The sequence below is a fragment of the Myripristis murdjan genome, chromosome 22, assembly GCF_902150065.1.
Source record: "Myripristis murdjan chromosome 22, fMyrMur1.1, whole genome shotgun sequence".
In the NCBI taxonomy this organism is placed as follows: Eukaryota; Metazoa; Chordata; class Actinopteri; order Holocentriformes; family Holocentridae; genus Myripristis; species Myripristis murdjan.
This window is the reverse complement of record NC_044001.1, coordinates 13,234,633-13,255,459: the sequence shown is the minus strand read 5'-3', so window position 1 is coordinate 13,255,459 and position 20,827 is coordinate 13,234,633. Positions and strand designations below refer to the sequence as shown.

The following is a 20,827-nucleotide window of genomic DNA, read 5'->3' as shown; positions in this document are numbered from 1 at the left end:
GGGTCTCCTGCCCACATTGTTAAAAAGTAGGTATTCGGCACTACCAGATTGTTGTTGCTTGTTGTATTAGATACAAGCTGTTACAGGCAAGAGAAGTGGTTTGTTGGCAAGATAGTTGTTCTTGGAGAAGAAGAAAGTCCTTCTTATAAGTAGCCCATTGTACAGTATCATCCAAGAAATGAGGTATTTAATCATAACCTCTTCTGTCTCTTCCCTTTCATTATTTTTTGGCAACACAATATCTTCTCATGGCTATGGCACAGCGTCTGTGAATTTTCTCAGTGCGGTCCCAAATCTAAGCGTTGGAAACAGAAAGGCACATTTCTTGACATCTCAAAAGACCGTGCACTCTCTCCTTCTCTCTGTCTCTGTTTCTCTCACTCTGTTTTTTCTCTCTTGCTCTACACTCCTGGGCTTACATGCAGCTGGAACTCCCTTCCATCCAATTCTTGGTCGTTCTCTGTTTCTTTGGCCTGTGCTGGCATGAATCCATTCAACTTGGCGCGCTCTACTGCGTACTGCGACAGATTCGTCAGACTGGTGTTTCCCTCCTTCCTCTCTCCATTTTCCTCATCTGGCTCCCCATCTTCTTCTCCGTCTTCTCTGCTCTCCTCCCCCAGCATGTTGCAGCCGCTGCTCATGTCTTCGCTCACCCGTCGAACATCATCCGGAATGTTCCTCCTCATCTCGCGGTTCTTGTTGCGCTTGGCCAGCTTGGTGAGTGACCCAAAGCGCAAGCTGAAGAGGTTCTCCTCAGATGAAGATGCCGTCTGGCGCGTTTGCTCACCGCCCTGATGGTCATAGGGCTCGCAGGCTCCTCTCAGCCTCAGGTTGTTCAGCTTGGTGTCAATGCTCTCCTGGGATGAGGTCTTGAAGCGACCAGCGTCCAGGCTGGCGAACACGGCCCTCTTCTCTGGAGAGAGCATGTCCAGGGAGTGGGCTCTCTGCTCCAGGCCCAGCTGACGACGCTCCATGCTGCGGATGGTGGCGGCTCGCTGCAGCTTGTCATGGATCTCAACGCTCAGGCGGCGCCGTGTTTCACGGAGCTCCGCACGCACGTTTGCCTTCCACTCGGCTGCATGAGCTTTAAACTCCCCAACCTGAGACAGCAAAGCAATTTGGAAAGGGTCATAACTCTGTGTGGTACAATGCACTGTAAATCATTGTGTTAATCCAATGATATAACAATGTTATCACAGGCCAACAGTTCGCATGTCCTTGAATACAAACCAAGCTTGCCTGCTTCATTTCCTAACCTTAGCTTTTCACTGGAAAATTCCAAAACAATCACCAGATGGATAGTTATTGACTGTGTCTTCCATTATAGCAAAGCATGTCACCTGTTTGTTACAATGGCAGACAACTGATAGACTGGTCCAGATTGATGCCACATATCTCTTAAATCTACTTGAAATTGATAGAGATGAAACAGCTCAACCTCTACCAGTGCTGACAATCACTCTGGTATGAAACCCCATATATTCTTTTCCACATCGAATCAGAACTTTATGTGCATCTTACATCTGCACATAAATTAAAACAACTACCTCCTAAACATCTAAACTTACAGCAGCAGCACTGAGCAGCACAAAGCAGGCACGATAGGAGAGCAGACACGGAAGGGAGAAGGGATACAGCAGCTGAGTGACCTTTTATTTTCCACTGATCTAATGTAATAAAGGAGAGTGTAATCAAATGAACCCCACCTCCTCTTTGGTCTTTTTGGACAGCACTCGAAGCCAGTCTCCGATCATGCTCAGGACTGCTGCAAAGTACGCCAACCCCACCAAGATCCAGAACCACACCAGCGGCTTGTACCACTGCTTGTACAGGATCGTACGGTTTCCACCTGGAGGTGAGGGGGAGAATCATAGTGGTCAAATAATTCACAGTGAGATGTAGCTGTGCTGTGAGCACAGAGAACTAATATTATTATAAATGTACCCACACATGGTTTCATGAATCTTATTTCTGTAACTCTATTAAGTTACACCATATTCAGGGTGAGAGACTCTCCCGAGACAAACAACTACAGCCCAGTTTGGGTCATTAGTCAAACAAATGGCCAGAAAGACAGACAGACAGGTAGATAGACTCATAGCCCAGTAAACCTACCACTATATCACATGGCATTACTACAAAATAAATGCAGAAATAAACAGATAAATTAAGTCATCAATTAAAAACCCAAAATACAAAAAAAAAAAAAAAAAAAAAAAAGACTGTCAGTGCAGTCTATCCATCCTGAATTTATACTTCTTGGGGGCAGATAAATACAGCTTGACAGTGTATGCCAGCTATCTGTACCACTGTCTTTGGTTGAAATCAGATCAAATCAAATCAAATCAAAACTGTCTTTATTTCTATAGGAAATTTTATACAGTGGCTGTAGCCCGATGTGCTGCACATGATTCAAAGACAATGTGAGAAAAACAAACAGATTAAAACAGGGCATTGATTTAAAAAAGTCAGGTTCAGAGGGTAAGATCGGACAAGGCTGGACAATTCATCAAAGCAGGATATAGATATATTAAAAAAAGAATTAAAAAAGAATGACAGAAATAGAATAAAAAATTAAAAATAAATAAATAGAGGTCAATAAAAGTATAAAAGAATAAAAAAGTTTACAGCAAAAATAGATTAATAAAACAACAAGTCATGAGGCACCATAAGTGAAAGGCGGGCTAAAAAGATTACGGTTTCTAAAATGTCCACAGAGTCCCTGAGGTCCATGAGTAACCTGTTCCAGAGTCTAGGACCACAGTTTTCACATGTGATTTTTTTTTGATGGTTGGAGCTCCACAACTGGATTGGGGTTTTTGGGAGAAAAGGGACATTGTCGTGGACTGGAAGCCTCACCAAGTCATATCATCCAGAAACTATCTGGATGGACAGACTGCCGGAAAATCATCTTTTTTTGCACATTGGATGAACTGTTCCTTTATATTCTATACAAAAAAAAAAACAATATACCCAATGATAGAACGACCCTGCAGCTCTTGTAGATGTACCTGCCACATAGTCTCCTATTCCCACTGTGGTGAGTGTGATTACAACAAAGTAGATGGCCTCCAGCGTGGTCCAGCCCTCGATGCGTTTGAATATGACAGCAGGGATCGTGACAAAGACAATGCAACCAGCCAGGATGAACAGGATGGTGGACGTCACTCTGATCTTGGTCTGACTGATCTGTTTGTGTTTTTGCTGAGGGAACAAAACAAAAGTTATGAGAACTGGGACAAGCAATCAAATAAAATCATTTTAGACATAATATATACACGTGTGCTGTTTCATGTCTTGGTCAGATGAAAGACGTTCTAGCCTTCAAAACAACATGAGTGCATGGACTTGGACTTTTTATTTCACACGTAAGCACACATCTGCTCTCTGTTCAAACTGAAAAATACTTTTAATACATTTTAACGAGGGTGACCTAATTGGTAAATTTTTTCTTTTTTAATCACAGAAACCCATGTAATATAAAGAGGATTTTTGCCTTTGTCTGTGATCCCACGGCTTTTCCACAGTCCATTGAACACACCTGGCCCTAACAACAAAAGCAGCACCACCTAACCTCTGCAACCGTCTCTGCTCAGGCTGTGCGAATAAAACACGCTGAATCAAAGGTTGCTTGCTGTTTACAGCTAATGGGATTGTAATAGCCTTGAGATAATACTCTGCTCGTCTCAGGGGGGAGCATATTGGACCTTTTTACACTGTCTCGTTTTATCCAAATGCAGTGGCACTCAGACCAACAATAACAATGCAGTATGATACTTAGAGCTCACCCTGAATATCTTCTCGACTCTCAAAATGCTTTTCACAAAGATGGTCCCCAGCTGGTCCCCAATCCCCGCCAACAAGAAACCAAATAGAGGGATGCCAAATATGGCGTACAGGATACAAAAGATCTTCCCGCCCTCTGTGCTTGGAGCTATGTTTCCATACCCTGTCAGACAAGGGGGAGGAGGAAGAAGAAATGACATTAATAAGGAAGACATCAAGGGAGGATAGGAAGAATATGAGGAAGGGCCGAGGAGGTGAAGTAATGAGTGTAAGACGAGAAGCAGAAGAATATAATCACGACTTTTTTGTATGCAACATGATCAATCAAAGCTCTTATGTAATGCTGCTGAGTTCTTGGAGCAGGGGTCTGAGGTAAATAAGCTCTTAGAGAGACAATAATTAGGTTGCCCTTAGAGAATATTACATTAATTATGGCCCTGCAGTGACACAGATACAATGAAGAGGGAGAAAGGGAACAGCATATAATCTTAACCAGCTCCTGCTATTTCAACCTGTACGACAATAAGTCTCAACCATGTTCCTTCACAGATTAGACAGATCGTTGTCTGGACTCTGCAGGTCAGGAGTGGTGTTTTTTTCCCCCAATCAATCAAACAGAGGAATCTGTGGACAATGGCTGAGGGGGAGGACACAGTACATTTACTGAATTGGCTTTTGATATTGAAAAAATGTCTGAAATCAAATTAAAGGAAAAAATATTTTACTGAATAATGTAAGGAGCCTTTTTTTATTGAGGCTTTCATGCTCTCTCTGAAAAAAGTTATTTTTTCATCAACTTTACATCTCTCCGGTGAAACATCACAATGATGAGAGAATAAGTTTCCTCCTTCCTCATACATTTTTTTTCTCCATTTCCATTTGCTTCAGTTCCTGCACCCGTTACTGTAATGTTGGATATGTGTGTGCTTAGTAGGTATTCTGTTAACCTTTACATAACCAGGCAAATCAATTACAATTAAAATCTCATTTACAACAACTGCTTTGGTAAAGGGCATAAGGCAACTTGACATAGAGTAGAATAATGTGTATGTCAGCAATGTGTGTATTGATTAAATATCCAAAATATTGCTGAAGGCAAGTATTATAGCTTTCCATGATATGACACCCCGTGATAATACATCTAGGGGGAAACAATAAGAAGGAGGCATTTACAGAGGGGTGGGGGTGATAAACGAGTCTAAATGTCATTTGTTGTGAGGGAGTACTTCCACTAATCTTGAAGGAAAAATCCATCCTGTTCCTGGCATGTTGTGGTTTAGTGGTGTAATTTTCTCATCCATGTGATTAACTTGAAAAACACAGATAACCACTCCCAACACAAGATCTTGCCCATTCTCTAGTGGGTTTTTATAAGGCATCATGGGAGACAGAGAATCACAAACTGATGTGGGAGTAAAAGGGGCATTTGAGGGCAATGTTACAAAAGGATACACAGCAATGCTTTATCACAATATAACTCCTTAAATGGACTGAACTTCATTGATTGATGATTGAGGCTGCAGCCACACTGGTCTGAAAGAGATCTGATGTAGAGTCTCTCTATCAGGACATTTGGTTTTTAATCCATTTGACTAAGCAATAACAATGTTGGCAACAGGAAATGTATCAATGTATCAAGAAATGTCTCTGTCGGCTACACGTCAGTTCCAAAATGTTCAGCCTATTTATAGCTCTCTGTCCATCAGAGTCGACGCAAATTCAACCGAGATGGATATGTCATCATCAGAGAGATGCTCCTCAGTGGAAAACTATTCGAAACATTAAGAGATAGACACTCTGCTTCATGTGGCCACAGTCATACAGTGTAACAGATTAAAAGTATTTTAGAGTGATTATTTCTTGGAACTGTACCTATAGTTGTGATGACAGTCCCGGCAAAGAAGAAAGCACTGCCCAGGTCCCAGTAACTGGAATTGAAGGTCGTGTTTCCAATAGGACTCACTCCTGCACTCACAGCGTCTATGGTATGCTGAAAAGGGAGAGTATTTGTAAATAACAACATTGAAATAATGTATTGATCACCTCTGGAGTCAGTAAAGGTGGAGATGGCTACAGGAACATCATCCAGCATCCTTGGATCTAGTAGAGGATGCTAAAGGGTATTTCAGCAGGGCTCACTGAAAATGAAATATGCAGCTGAAAGAAAGTCTCTCTAACCTGTCTAAGTGGTTACGGTGAAGGTTCAGTTCCTAGGTATACAGCAGTGGGTGGTAACTACAGAAGCATGATTAAAGTATAAGTCCTAAAATGATGGAGGGGCATTCTTTGAAAGAGTGAAGTGAGAAAAGAAAAAAAATTCAGGACCAGCGAGAAGCACACAGAAGCACCTGACTGATGTAGTTTGCCTGTTAAAGTTTCATACACAGAGTAAGGGTTAAGTTTGCATGCCAACTCAGCTCATGGCTGAACAACAAATGCACGTGCCTCCTTTTGATTCACACTATAAAGTCATCATGGCATGAAAAGAGTGAGCACATCAAACCACCTACTGCCCATGTCATTGTCCGTATGTGTGCATATGTGTGTGTGTGTGTGTGACCTAAGCCAATGCTTACGTAACACTCGTGAGGCGACTGATGATGGACTGGCTATCTCTGTATCAAGCTGGAAGGTCACTGGATGATAAAAGAAAAGAGAGAATGGGAAAGGAGAGAGAGAGCATTTGGAGAGCCATGAAAATTGGAGGCGGAGGAACTGCGGGAATGTAGGATAGCCGCAGCATTGAATTAATCCCACACCCTTGTGATAAGGCCACAATACCAGAGGAAATGAGTCATGGAGCTAAGTGGATGGATTTACAGATTGACAAAATAAAGCACAATCTGTTACTCTTTATATTTCGTCAGCAATTTAATAGCCCTGGTTGAGGGGGACAGAAAATGCTGCACGCCAACTCACATGAAGGACCTTTACACTTAAAATATCTTGTTAATATGCGCAATGGTCAATATCTTATGCATATTAAAGTCAGCTATCATACCGCACATGTCAAACCATTCCATAATGACTCTTAAACATCTCTGTGGATATGTGCATGAACAACTGGTAAGAGGTAAATTACTCAGTAACTCGCTCTAAACACCAAGCACAATTTTCTTTTTTTATTTCCTTCGGTTACATTGAACAAATCCACAGAGGCAGTCACCTGCTGCCAGAAGACTGTTAGCTCTCATTCCTTCAATGTCAGCATCTGTTTAGTCCCTCTGCCCTTTTTTTGTTATCACCCAGCTTGTCTGGAGTAATGCAAACATTAGCCAGCCCCATTCCACCGCATTTACTGCATCATTATGCTCATTGATCTCTTTCTGTATTGTGCAGCCATAAAAAGCTGAATCCGAGGTCTCGCATTGTCTCTAAATTCAGTTTTTATGGGCTTTCTCTAACAATACACTCTAAGAAAATGGTGCAATTCCAAATCCCGGTGGAAATTTATAGTTTGCATTCTTCCTCTGGTGGCAAATAAACCATAGCTCAGCTCATATGAAGACATTTACTGTGAGGGAGGCCATTTGAAATGAATTGCTTCAATACAAACACTAACATTCTGGTTGCCAGGTACATTTGTTCAGTCAGAGCAGCTCCAAACGTGTCCATGCATACCGTTAGTTTGTGTGGTGTTTGTGCTTAATGAATTTTATATTAATACTCATGACATATATTTAAAAAGAGAAAGAATGGGTGACTACTTCTACACATTGCCACACATCATTGCACATGCCCTCTGGTAATCTTGCATGTGATGGAGAGCCACATTACCTAAGCTTTTTCGGTATAGCTTCCCTAATGAGGCTGATTTATGTGTCTAAATTAAGCCTCTAATAGTGATCCTGTTTCACTGATTTATGGCAGACACTGCTACTCTATAGGGGCAGTATGAAAGTGTTAATTATAAAATAAATCCAAAGTAACCTAATTCTGGAGTCAAGACAGATCCATAAATAGCCTCACACTGTATCTGAATTCTTTATGAGGAGGTCTATTTTTATCTCTCGCTTTTTCAGACCCGGCATCACGCTGCATTGGAGATGTGCAAAACCCTAAATTTGCACTTCTGAGGCATGAGGATGATGCTTTTGATTTGTGCTGCTGCATGTTAATTAGGGTGGTAGAAATGGTTATTGTTTCAGATGTGCTTTTCCTATTTTGATTGTGCACAACTAAAACTCTTAGTTCGTCTGTGTCTTCTTTATGGCGCATTGCAGGATCATCAGAGACGATGCTGACTTACTGATCCTTATCCTCTCTGCCCCACAGCAGGTGACATTCCCCAGCCATCCTGGTGTCTCACCTCCTCCTTCAGGTGAACTGAAGCCTGCACACTGCAAGGCTCCTTTGAATTCTTTTAATGCTCAGAGAAGTGACAGGGATAATGGATGGCATGCCAACGCCACTCTTGCTCACTTCTTACTTCACCCACCCTCACTGCTGTGCCAAGTGCTCTCCTATCAACAGCATAGCCAACACCACTTCCACAGCTCCAGCTTTACCTAACCAGCTTGTAATATTACACGTGTTCAAATAACCTCCTAGCTTCTTATGAGAAGAGTTAAAATCTAATGAAATGCTTTAAACATGTAATGATACAGCATAGTACCACAAAAAAAGTTTCATTCAACTGTAATCATAGTGGGCTGAGCTACACTATATTTGCTGTGTGACTGTACTACTCCTACAGCAAAGGCAGTCTATTTGCTATACGACTGTGGAGTGCTAGGATAGATGAAGCATTACATTTATTTTGCATTTCTGCAAAATGTATGATGGACATAGCTTTATATGTCTTTATATGTAGTGTGTGTGGTTTTGCTGTTGTAAAAAATGATGGAACTATAGAATTATTAAACCATTTCTAAAAATTAGAGTCCATTTTAACACTGTCTGTTCTTCACAAATTCATTTAAATAGTCACTGAAATGAATCTCCATGAAGTTTGTGCTCCACACTTACTTGAAATCTTGTTGCAGGATAAATCTAACAATTCAATTAGATTATTTGACCATATAAATCACTGGCATAAGCCTAGCGGTTGCAATATTGCTTATTTCAAACCTGATCATTTGTATCTTAGAAAAATATACTTCTCATGAAATGATTTTTCACACCCTCTACCCCAGGAGAGTTGCACCAGCAGTGCTATATTTTCTCATAGATTAGCTCTTATTCAGTGAATTAAACACTCAAAACAAACAAGGCATAGCATACCCATATATCATATATCATGCATGGTCTCTGCAGCCACAGTTATGTGTCAGATCAAACAGAGATAATTAGTATGTACTTATCTAATCATTTAAATACATTTTGTATTAACTGATACTACTGTAGTGTCTTCTGTGTAACATTTGTTTTTTGGACTAGGTTATTGTAATCCATGTCTGGATTACAATTCTGCTCTGATTTTTCAAATAATGAATTCCATTCATTCCATTCATTTAATAGGAAAATAGGTCTTAGGATCCCACAAAAAAGGCTTTTCTAAAATCTGATTACAGAACTACTTCACACCCTACTTCACATATAGATAAAGTTACCTATTAGCAGTAGTTTCTAATAATGATATGCAAGGGTGCAGAGATGGCATTTGTTGTTTTTGTTGTTGTTGTTGTTGTTGTTGTTTTTTGTTTATTTGTTTTTTGCAAATGAACCCTTCATATGTAACTGGGACATTTTTATTTATTTTGATTAGGATGAGCTGATGGGTATATGTATATACAACTGTAAATCAGGTGAACTGTTGGGCAAACTAACTTCCTAACAACACATGAAGACAGAATCCTCAGCAAAAGGCTATAATTTTATCTAATCTCTGTATATATTAATGCGTTTGGTATGTTTAACCTTTTAACTAGATTTTTTTTTTTTTTTTTTTTTTTTACTGGTCCATTTTAAGTCTTGTGAAAAATTTCCACTCTGGATAATTAAAGTCTACATCTGAATCTGAATCATGATCCCATGTATACAAAAGGGGAGATTAGGTCTCATTGTGCATGAGAATGTCCATGCATAAACATGTTGGATGTAAGTATGGACAAGTACAGTGTTTGTGTGTGTGTGTGTGTGTGTGTGTGTGCGCGCGTGTGTGTATAATGTATTCATGCACACCTGCCACCACCGCACCGTCAACATTACATGCAGGACATCGGGCCCTCAGAGGACATGAAAAGTGACATGAGGACAACATGGAGCGACACAATTTATCCAATCAGACTGCAAGAGATGAGTGGCAACTACAAAAACACAGGCTTCTTCCCAAAAAGGGCCAACCACCTGCCAGCACCAGTTGCTCCAGCACTGCAAATAAATTGACATAGTTGCAGGACCGGCACCTTCACCCATCATTAGCCCTACAGAAAAGCATCAGAAGTGGACAGTCTTTCATACATGATGACGATGACAGTTGCGTGTTCTGACGCAGATTTTCTGCAGGAAATTGAGTGTTTATAAGAGCTTAATTTGGAGATAAGTGGCTCATCAAAAAACAAGCCTTGATTGGTGTCAATAACAGCATGGCTTCATGTTGTGCCACAGTGTGAGTCATTCAAATGGCACTGGGAGAGGCAATTAAGGTTGGCCATCTTCTTGGGCACACAGTGGGTGGGTACACAGCATGGATAGTGAGGCAGCTCTGAGGACGTCAATGGGCATGCATGGACACACACACACACACACACACACACACACACACACACACACACACACACACACACACACACACACACACACACACACAAACAAACAAACAACATATCCACTGACCTATTATCTCAAAGCCAACACACACGGTACAGCAGACACTTTTAAGTGCTCTATATATCAAAAGTGCAAACGCACGTTGCAAAATTGCCATTTTTCTGTCAACTCCTCCGCCAAACAGTTTGATAAGTGTGAGTCACCACTGCTGTGCGACCAGCTGCCGCTGCGTTTCAGAGATCTTCAAGTGACTGAGTGACAGGCTTGACACAGCACAAACAGCCTGGCTATGGAACCTGTTAGAAGACCAGATAGACTCTGTGCTAGAGTACTTGTGAAGCGGCATCCATGGGAACAAAAAAATACTGTATTTTATTTCATTTAATTTTTTTTTTTTTTTTTTTTTTTTTCTGGTCACTGTGAGCTTCGACATGGCTTGATTTTAGTGGTAAAATCCTTAGAGCTGAAATACCTTTAGAGCCTGGTAAATGGAGAAATCAATACAATTTAAGTTAATAATCTAAATGTAATTAGTATTGTGTAGTATAGCATAATTTGTACAGACCAATAAATCTTTCGCCTCTCTGGAGTCAAACATAAACCGTGTTATACAGTTATTTCTTCAGTTAGTTCTACCTAGTAAAAAAATAAATCTTATTAGTGCAAATTTATTTGCCCCTACCAACAATTTTGAATCTGAACATTTATCTATGAGAGATTATTTTGTCCGTGATTCAGTTGTTGCTACTGGGGGGAGGTCTGTGACTGCTGGCCTGTGCAATGAATAATTGATTCCCTGTGGGCTCCAGGCACACAGTGCTTAAGGTTTTATTTCCACAACTTCCATCAAGAAATACAGGTTTTAACAAACTCTTGATAGTCCTTTGTGGCCTAAAGGTTGACAACTGCAAGGGCAGGAGAAAAGAGCTGAGGATGCCTCAGTGAAACAGAACAAAAGAGTGGAAGTAGGTGTGGAGAAGGAGGGAGTGAGGGAAAAAGACAGATAGGCAGTGCAATATTCACAGGAGCAGTGTTGAGAAAGCGCACATCAAATGGAGCCATTCTAGTGGAAACTGGAGCATGCCAAATGCCATGTGGTTGTTCTCTCTTTGGGGTTAGTTCAAGCTTAAGAGATACAGAAGGACCCACTGGGGCACTGAAGTGAAGCTTGTCTCTGCTACTCCCATAAACCACGTGAGCAACACAGAAAGCTCATCTCCAAAAGGCTGACTGTTATAAGTCTCATTGCATGTGATGCTTTTTTTTTTTTTTTTTTTTTTTTTTTAATGCAAACTGTGCATGGACCTCTGATGTGCTCCAAGAACTCTGTCCATATGTTTCCTGTGGAATGCTACACATTGGGTATTTCAGTTGGAAAAGGTCTTGACAGTTGCCATTTGGTCTTTGTCTTATAAACCCTCAATCTCCAAGGAAAATAATCTGGATTGACACAGGATATCCCTCTGTTTTCTTTCTTTTAATCTTGTGTGCAGCTGCCTGGAATCAATGACTGAGTAAACAATTATCACGTGGCCATACAGGAAAAGAGACCTTGACTGATGGTCCAGATTTTTTTCCTCGTTGTTACACACCTTCACAAATCAAAGTTTAGCTCGGCCATTTGCACACAGACAGACCTCAAATCATTTTTCAATCTCACCTCCAAGCTGCACATGTCAGTTTAATGTACTAACCTTAATTCTTGACCCGTAACTGTGTGAAGCACTGCTGTTTTCTAGCTTGTAAGGTCAGATGACACTGTAGAATTAACATTTAAGCTATGATGGGACTGAGTTTGGTATCTGGTCCAATTCAGACATGACCTGGCTCAGAGATGCAGTGAGTATAAAAATCCAAGCCCAGGCCACAATATACAATTTGTAAAGACAGCAGGATGCATTAAATCTAACTCTATATGTCACTGTTGATGGGGTGTCAGGCATGTTTTTCCCATCTCAGTTATTGATTGAATCATCTCTCTAATATGTAGCCTCCTGTGAGTGAGAAGTGTGCTGTGGCATGATTCATTTTATAGTTGCCGTCCTCCTCCTTTTGGCTGCACAGTAACTGTTGCTTCATGTGGAAAGTGTGTAACTATCAGTGAGGGTCACTCCATTCCTGAAATCCAGTATCTGTCAAGACCTGAAGAGTAACTAAATGTCTCACTGAGGTACAGGATGCAATGTATTCTGTTTTCACATCACAAAATTGCCTTTGGGCTGTAAGAAAGACTTGACTCTCTCAGTTTCTTACAAAAAGGAAGCAGAGCTGTGACCATGAGCTTGTTTCTTTATTTAAAATGTGTGGGTGTTGTTACAGCTTCACTCTGTAATTTATGTTGTATTGCACTCCAGTAATGAGCATATACACACTAATAATTGAGAGGAGAGCATTCAGACAAAAACCTGTTTTTTGCATTTTTTTGTGTTTTTTTTTTTTGTGGGTTTTTTTTTGTTTTGTTTTGTTTTGTTTTGTTTTTTTCAAACTAGACCTGATTTTATTTCCGAATGTATATGTCACTTCAGTGTTTACAGTCAATATAAATGTGAAGAAGCATCTTCAAACAAACAATTTAGCTTCACCATAATATGAGTCTTTGCAGCTCAATCAATGAATTTGGAACGTTTTCATTATCTGCATTGGAGCTGCTATGGATTTGGCCATAAGTAGAGACAAAATCAATAGAGGGTCAATTACAATCTACAATTGTTTGCTGTAGGCTAGTGTGAATACTGACAAAGGTCAGCAATTGAACTTATTTCCTATAAAGATAAACACCTTACGAAGAAGGTAATGATCTCCCCTTTTCTCCCTGGTTACATATATGTGCTGTTATGTAACACAGACTCCTGGTCAGTTACTCCACAAACTAGCATGTACTGTTCAGTGTATTTGGCAATAGATCTGAAGTGTCACTGAGCATTATGGGTATCTCTATGGAGACCCTTGAGGTATTTTTGTACTTCCTACTGATGGATGGACTTGCCTGTAAGTCTACTCATGACATTTACCCATCAATAAGTGTGCAGACCATAGCCAACCATCCAGGGGGTGGAAAGCTCGGGCTGTCTTCTGATAATGCCAAACTCCCTATAAACGCCATTCGACACATAACAAAGCTGCATAATGATAAGATGGGAAAATCAGCCATCGCAGAGCCTCATGTCTGATGTATTATTTTTTAAAGGGGGGCAAAAGACGCTGAAACACCAGCTAAAGGGGGATTGGAATAATGTTGTACTCTCATTTATGTTTGGGGCTCCATCTGTATGTCATCCATTTCATTCTGCCCATGAAAATTTCATGAGCACATTTCATCAAGGGAAGTGTTTCATCCCAAACTGCCATAAATCCATTAACAAAGCCACATGACTTTTGTTTACTCAACGTTCCAAACTATAGAATTTATCAATAAAAATGTCATTTTGATATTTTGATCATGATATTACATTGGTATTTTATAATGAGTTTTATTTGCACGACCAGCAGTGATTTGGTAAGGCAAAACTCTTTTTTTCCCCAAATGGTGGACATCTCTTTGGAATTTAAGATTCCATTTGTTGAAGGACAATGTGGATAGAAATGACAGTACAGATTATCTCCAAGATTATGCGATAAAACCAGCTAATGAAACCAGAATTAATTACCCCTCATAGCATCCCCATCTGTCAAGTCCACCCTGACAACTTATATAATTATTTTCCTCATAGGTTAAGACATTTTGGAGAGAGGAGGCTGATTTTGCTTTCATTTAAAAAGTCTTTAATGCAGAGTGTATTGCATTTCGAAGTAACCGCCTCTGAGAACAACACAGTTTGAAGCTTCCCAAACTTCTTTGAGTGTGCTTTAAGATTGCAGAGAATTCCCTTGTGCAAACATTGCAAAGAGTACAGGAAGAGTATGCAGACACTGGCAAATAATTCTGCTGGTGACACCTCCCATGTGTTTCACTCAGAGTACCAGCTTCTGCCATCTGGGTGGTATCAGAAGGTCCCGCAGCACTGATGTATAACATTTAAGATTTCTATCCTGGCGTCTAATCAACTATGTAAAGACAAGCAAAGGATGTATGGTTAGAGATGTGTATGGCTGTGTGATGTCCATGATGTCTACAGTAAAGTGAGAGGGTTTAATTGTCTGTATGTTTTCATGCATATGTGTAACCATGTTGACCTGTGATGCTTAAGACAAGACACGTTTTTGAGCAGTCATACATTAAGTATTACATTATTGAATCATATAAAGGTCAGTCCTATGATTTTTGATCCCTGACTTACCAGCCAAATTATATAAATATCAATATCATCTATCACATTTTAATCTATCACTTTCACTTTTCCCCTCATATAAAACCTAAATCTACCAATAATGCATAGATTGAACTGATGTAAAAAAAAAAAAAAAAAAAAAATGCAATGTGTATCTCTTGGCTGTCAGAGCAGCAGCACATCCACATTGCACATGCTCCTCTTCCCTGCCATGAACTCACCTTGATGAGTGCTTCCAGCTCCTCAGAGGTGACACAGGGGTGCCTCTCCAGGAAGGAGGCCTTCTCCATGGTGATGCTGGTCTTTTGGTCGGTCTCGAACGGCTGCTCCAGCGCCCAGAATGCCAGCCCTCCACAAACCAGGTACAGCAGCACCACCACAAACACCGCCAGCACCGTTTTCCACTTCATCACTGAATGGAGCGCTGCAGCCGAGCCGTCGCAGCTGGCATCCATGCTGGCCACCACGCTGGCAGAGCGAGATGAGATGGAGAGGCGTGGCAGTGGGCAGTGACCATTAGCCTTAAGGTCACAACCCACGGGGTTCTGCATGGTTGCCACACTGGCCTGGACAAGGCTGGACTTGGCCAGGCCAGACTGGGCCTTTTTGGGAGGGGCCAGGTTGGTCTGGACCGCCACTGGAAAAAAAGAATTAGAAACAGATAAGGAGTACATTAATAATTTGTATTGTTTATCTTTGTGTTGGAGGCTACTATGACAGGGAAAATGTATTCTGTGAAAGCAATTAATGATTAGAGGCAATGACTGGAAGCAATCCAACAACTGGATGTTTTTTACAGTAAATTTGGGGGAGGTGAAGAAACAGACTGAAGACTGAAGATTGAGAAAATGAACATGACTATTATTTTATAGGCAGCATTTGAGCCTTTATCTTTTTAAATTATATTACAGGGCATGTTGGCCATTCCATTGCATGTTTATAGAGCAAGTCTGCTCTTTGTCCTAATCTGTAAAAAACACTTTAGCACAATGGATGGCATAGAGAGTTTAAACAAATTAATCAGTGTAATCAGTCTACCACCTTTACACTGTTTTCTCATTGGATTAAAAGTAAAAATGTCAAAGTAAAGCAATCAGCAGCAATCGGCAAGTTTGTGCAGACCGTTGCACATCTTACATTTTTCAAAGATGATTAGATTGCCTTGCAGTATTAGTTATGTTTTTATCTAACTAATCCCCCTTCATGGAACTTGCATGGAGCATTAAGAATCGATCTTCCAGTATTACTCCGAGCTAATAGAGGGGCTCTTCACTGAGCTTGGAACTCCCAACACAAAGCAAAAACACACCCGGCTACAGATCTACCAAAGCTGACCCACAGCGAGGTTCTCTGTCTCCTTGTAATCTTGCCTCATGCTTTTCCAGTAGCCTCAGCTGACAACTGAAGGTTCTTATATGAATTCAGTCTAACAGAATAGAGCCTACCTATAGATTACAGGGAAATATTTGTCCTATTTTATGTGTAGGTTTATCTATCTATTTGTCTATCCAAATCACATTTCAGCATCATACATGTGTGTACATTTGCACTTGTGTATGTATATCTTTTCATTGCTCACAGTATAGTTTGGCTACTAAGCACCGTTCTGTGGCATGATACCAGATGAGAGAGGCACTTACAATTCCTTAGAGTAAACAGCACGTGCAGCCAAACCCTTATAATATTGTGAAGATGTAAAGAAAAGACCTTTAGTCACTCCATTCTCCGGGAAGGCAGGATTCAATCTCTCTAATAGGCTATAGGAGAGTGAGGTAAGAGCTAGTTTGGGTCACTGGCATCAGCGTGTGTAATAAATGTATGCATGCTATAGTAGGTCATCCAAGGTGGCGGACAGAACCAAGGAGGCAGCCAAATTTAGATCCTTTTATGTATAGAAAGCATTGTATATGCCATTCAGAGCCCCCGCCTTCACCCCCGAGGCACCCACCTCCCTCAGATGGGAGAGCACTGAGTGCCTCAGAGACATGGGAGGGGCCTGTTGTTGTCTACACTGATACAACTTCAAACAGGTATGAAAAAAAGATTTGTTTGTTTGAGGAAGACACACTCTTTTGTATAATGGAAAGTCTTGGAAATTAGATATGCTTAGCAAATCATGTGCGCATATATATACATATTTATATATACAGTCAGTGGCCACTTTATTAGGTCCACCTGCACAATCTAATACAATCCAATACAACTGTTGTGCCATAAAATTTACTTTTATGATGCCAATAATGCTCAGGTTTTCTTTTTGTCACAGCAATAGAGGTGTTTATTCAATTCTGAGTTTGACATTGAGCTCATAGTTAGTGTTGCTGTTATACCAGACTGCATTTTATTGAGAGGTGTTTCTATTATTCTGTCCCCTTCATGTATATGAATAGGGAGGACAAACAAATTAGAAACACCTCTCAATGTAATGCAGACCAATACAAAACATCTGCAAACTACAACCTCAGCAATAAACATATAATTAAATTTACACCTTCTCCACAATGTCAACAAAAACTGAATATTATAAATTTTCTTAAAAGGTAGATTGTACAGGTGGACCTGATAAAGTGGCCACACATACGCACGCACACACACACACACACACACACACACACAATTCTGATGAGTCAAGGACGTCCAGGAAGTCTCTCTCTCTTCCAGGAGCTTTGAATCCCATTAGCTAATACCTTGCCTTGTATTATGTCTGCATCAGTTGCAGCAAACTGATGGCACAGACGTAGAGCAGCAAGGTTCAACACTGGCACTTTGAATTTAAATGCTTTTATGGGCAGAAACAGCCTATTTTTAGTGGATGAGATGAACTGAATGAAAAAAAATGGGGGGAGGGTCTGGGAGGTGAAGCCGGCTAGCAGAGGGACTGTGACTCTGAATCAATGACTTGTGCTGTATTTAGCTCAGTCATTTTGATCGACATAGAAGAACATCTACTGGTACAGCTCTTTCCCATTCCAAATGCAAATTGGGCCAAGTCCATCTGACAAAGACATTAATAGCTTTTCAGCTCATCTTGTAATTCAGTGAAATTGAATAAATCAGCCATGTGCGGAGTAGTCTGTGCAATGAGTGCTGGGAGACTCCACTCCTACACAGCACACAGAGTAGGTTAGAGAGGTGCAAAATATCTCTTGCATTTGTTTTCAGTCCCGCTAAGTGATAAACAAAGCTCCAGAAGGTATGGATATATATCTATGTTCATTCAACACCAACACAGGGATGAACGTCACTGTACTTCTATTTCAAATTTCTCAGGATGTGCGCATGAGCCTAAAGTGGTGTTCAAACCACTGAAGCCACTTATTGATTTTTTTTTTTTTTTTAATTTAATAAATTCTGTGTAAAAAGCAGTGCTTTTTAGGATAATCTACTCTCTCAGTCCTTACTCTGTGCTTCCTGCAGCATGTCTGGCCAAGCAAAAACAAGATGTGAATATTTTTTTTTATGTCCATAAAAAGTGTTCCATCAACATTATCAGGATGATGATGATCATGATGATGATGCCAATTATAATAGGTGGGTAGAGATGGTATACCACACATGCCACACAATTATGGTGGGGCATTAGCCTGCCCTACAACAATGTCAGCACACCAGCTGCATATGGGGAAACCCGTGGTACTGGTGGAAAGGCATTATTTAGTTAGAGTAAACACAAACGTAAATTTCGGCTGGCCGAATTTGACTCTTTGCCAGTTATTCCCAATGGTCCAGACAGAGTGGGGAGGTGTTCTTCTCCCCAGCTGCGCCTAATAAACCAACGTCAAGCGTGCCTGAATAAAGAAAAACGATTTCCGCTAAAATTATCAAAATAAAACCCTTACCAACATGACCACTAACGGTTTTGAGTGACAGACTTGAATGTGCCAGTGAAAAATAGGACTGCAGCCTGGATTTGGCTATTTAAAGGGGAAGATGCTGTGGGTGAAAAAAAATCTTTAATTCTACAAGAAAGAAAGAAAGGAAAGAAAGAAAGAAAGAAAGAAAAAGAAATTGTAAGTGGACCTATAGCCTATTGAAAACCAACACTAAAACATTGGGAGGGATTTCAGAGCCAATGATTCCTCTAGGATGAATGTATTTAATGACTTATAGCCAGTAGTCAAGTTGTAAAAAAAAAAATCAGGGGGGATGGTCAATTTTTTTCACTTGATGAAAAGCGAGGATGGCAGTTTTACAGGGTGGATGATTTTGACCGTTTTTATTTCAGAGGGGATGCCATCCACTCTCATCCCCCCTCAACTCGAGTAGCCTACTGCTTATAGCCTTTGTCTAATTGTAATTGGCTAAATTGTCATCATCATCTCTTATCATTAAACCGCTTGTCTCTATGAAATCAGCTAGTTTGGAAGTGCTGGTCGCAAGTTACATATCACAAACTGGGATTTTGCGAGCTGACACGCCTACACGACGCTTTTATTTTGAAATGTGAGTCGTCTGGTTTCTGGTGCTCTGGCTGTTGCGGCTTGACGCAGCTGCCTGCCTCCTCTGCGCTCCCAGCAGCGCTGACTTGCACAGCTGAGCACACGGAGGTTGAAGAAAGAAATACACTACCGCCTGCTCCTGCATTGTCTTCACACTTCAAAAGCGTACAGCCAAAATCAATGAAAACTCGAGAGAAAATGCACAAAATCAAGTTATCTAAATGCAACAAGCTGTATGCGTGTAAAAAACTGTTTGAGCAGGCTAAAAAATTAACATACGAATTATTTTGTCTGAGACTGATCTCTCGTAGACAACGGTTCTGTTCAGACAAAGTGATCTACAAGCTGTTTAATTGGCAAGTATGCATCTTAAGCTGATATGTGATATGGCAATGTGCAAGCAAAATTTACCAACCTTGTTCTGGGTCCCAGTTAACTTGTTTCCTCTGGTTCTCTAGTGGAAATTTCATTGCTGTTGTTTTCAATAATAATAATAGACCATTATGTGTTCAACAGCGTCTAAAATGCAGGAAAATGGCCAATTTATCACGCGTTATTCTCTCATATCTTCGGCACCTCGGAATTTCTTGAATAGTTGAAGTGGAAATTGTATGTGGCGAATAAAGCCAGCGCTAAAGCTTATTGTCTGGCTCAGCTGTCCCCTCCTTTTTTCCGTCTTCCATGCACGGACGTGTGGTCTTTGCCTGACAGATTGAAATACTTATGAGAAGGTTCACTGAGCTGTTGAACGGGCGGTTTGGAGGAGCAAACCACATCACATTTCTCTCACACACCAGTGGTCCGGTCCAGAAACACTGCTGGAGTGTGTCCAAACCGCCAACTTTACGCATGCATTACGCCGATAACAACGGGGAAAGGATGCTCTAGTACCGGCGCTTCATTCCCAAAGCGCCGCTCCATCTTTCACTTAAACCTTAAAAGGTGGAGGAAAATTGCGTGCATTTTACATTATCACAGAGTGGGTCTAATCCAATACAATCTGACTACTTACTCTTATTTTTGGTTTTCCTCCGGAGTGGGATTATCCTCTCATCGTTTGGCAGCCGGCGGCTGAGCACATGGCGCAGGGGTCCAAGTGAGAAATACGCCTATTCAGTGGCAGACTCAAACCATTACATCATTCACAAGTATGGGACACAGTGCATTATTGATGTACTTCAATAGCTAAAGGCAAGTCATCGCTCCCATCCCGTAAACCAGTGTGCTCTAAGGCGTGTGCTGTGTAGATTGGATGGTGGGGAACTGGGGACAATCTGCAACAATTTTAATGCAGACTCAGTTCGAATTAGTCCACATTGTTCTCGGGAAGTGCAAGTATAGATTTTAATATATAACCTGTTGGAAGCACTCTGCAAGAATTACGGTTGCATTTTACATATGGAATGGTATTAGCCTACTAATTAAAAAAAAAAACTGCATGCACTTTATTTAGGCTACAGTATAGGACACTATAGGCTACATACTAATTTGAGATAGCCAGTGCAAAGTTATAAAGGTTTAGATGAAGAGGAGGGTTGGAGACACATGTCATGTAAGATCATATTGCCCACTCTACACTTTAAGCATTACTATGCCACTTAGACCACATGTTATGTTTTAATG

General features: G+C 40.7%; 1 protein-coding gene across 1 annotated transcript; it reads right to left on the bottom strand.

Moving 5' to 3' along the window:
• Positions 1 to 401: 401 nt before the first annotated feature.
• kcnk10b (potassium channel, subfamily K, member 10b) lies at positions 402 to 19,674 on the bottom strand. The gene is made up of 7 exons (XM_030044890.1): positions 19,620 to 19,674; positions 14,987 to 15,402; positions 5,659 to 5,776; positions 3,789 to 3,949; positions 3,012 to 3,204; positions 1,707 to 1,849; positions 402 to 1,100 (listed from the first exon to the last, which is right to left on the bottom strand). Exons 1-7 carry the CDS (start codon positions 19,672 to 19,674, stop codon positions 402 to 404), a joined length of 1,785 nt encoding a protein of 594 aa, XP_029900750.1.
• Positions 19,675 to 20,827: the final 1,153 nt, after the last annotated feature.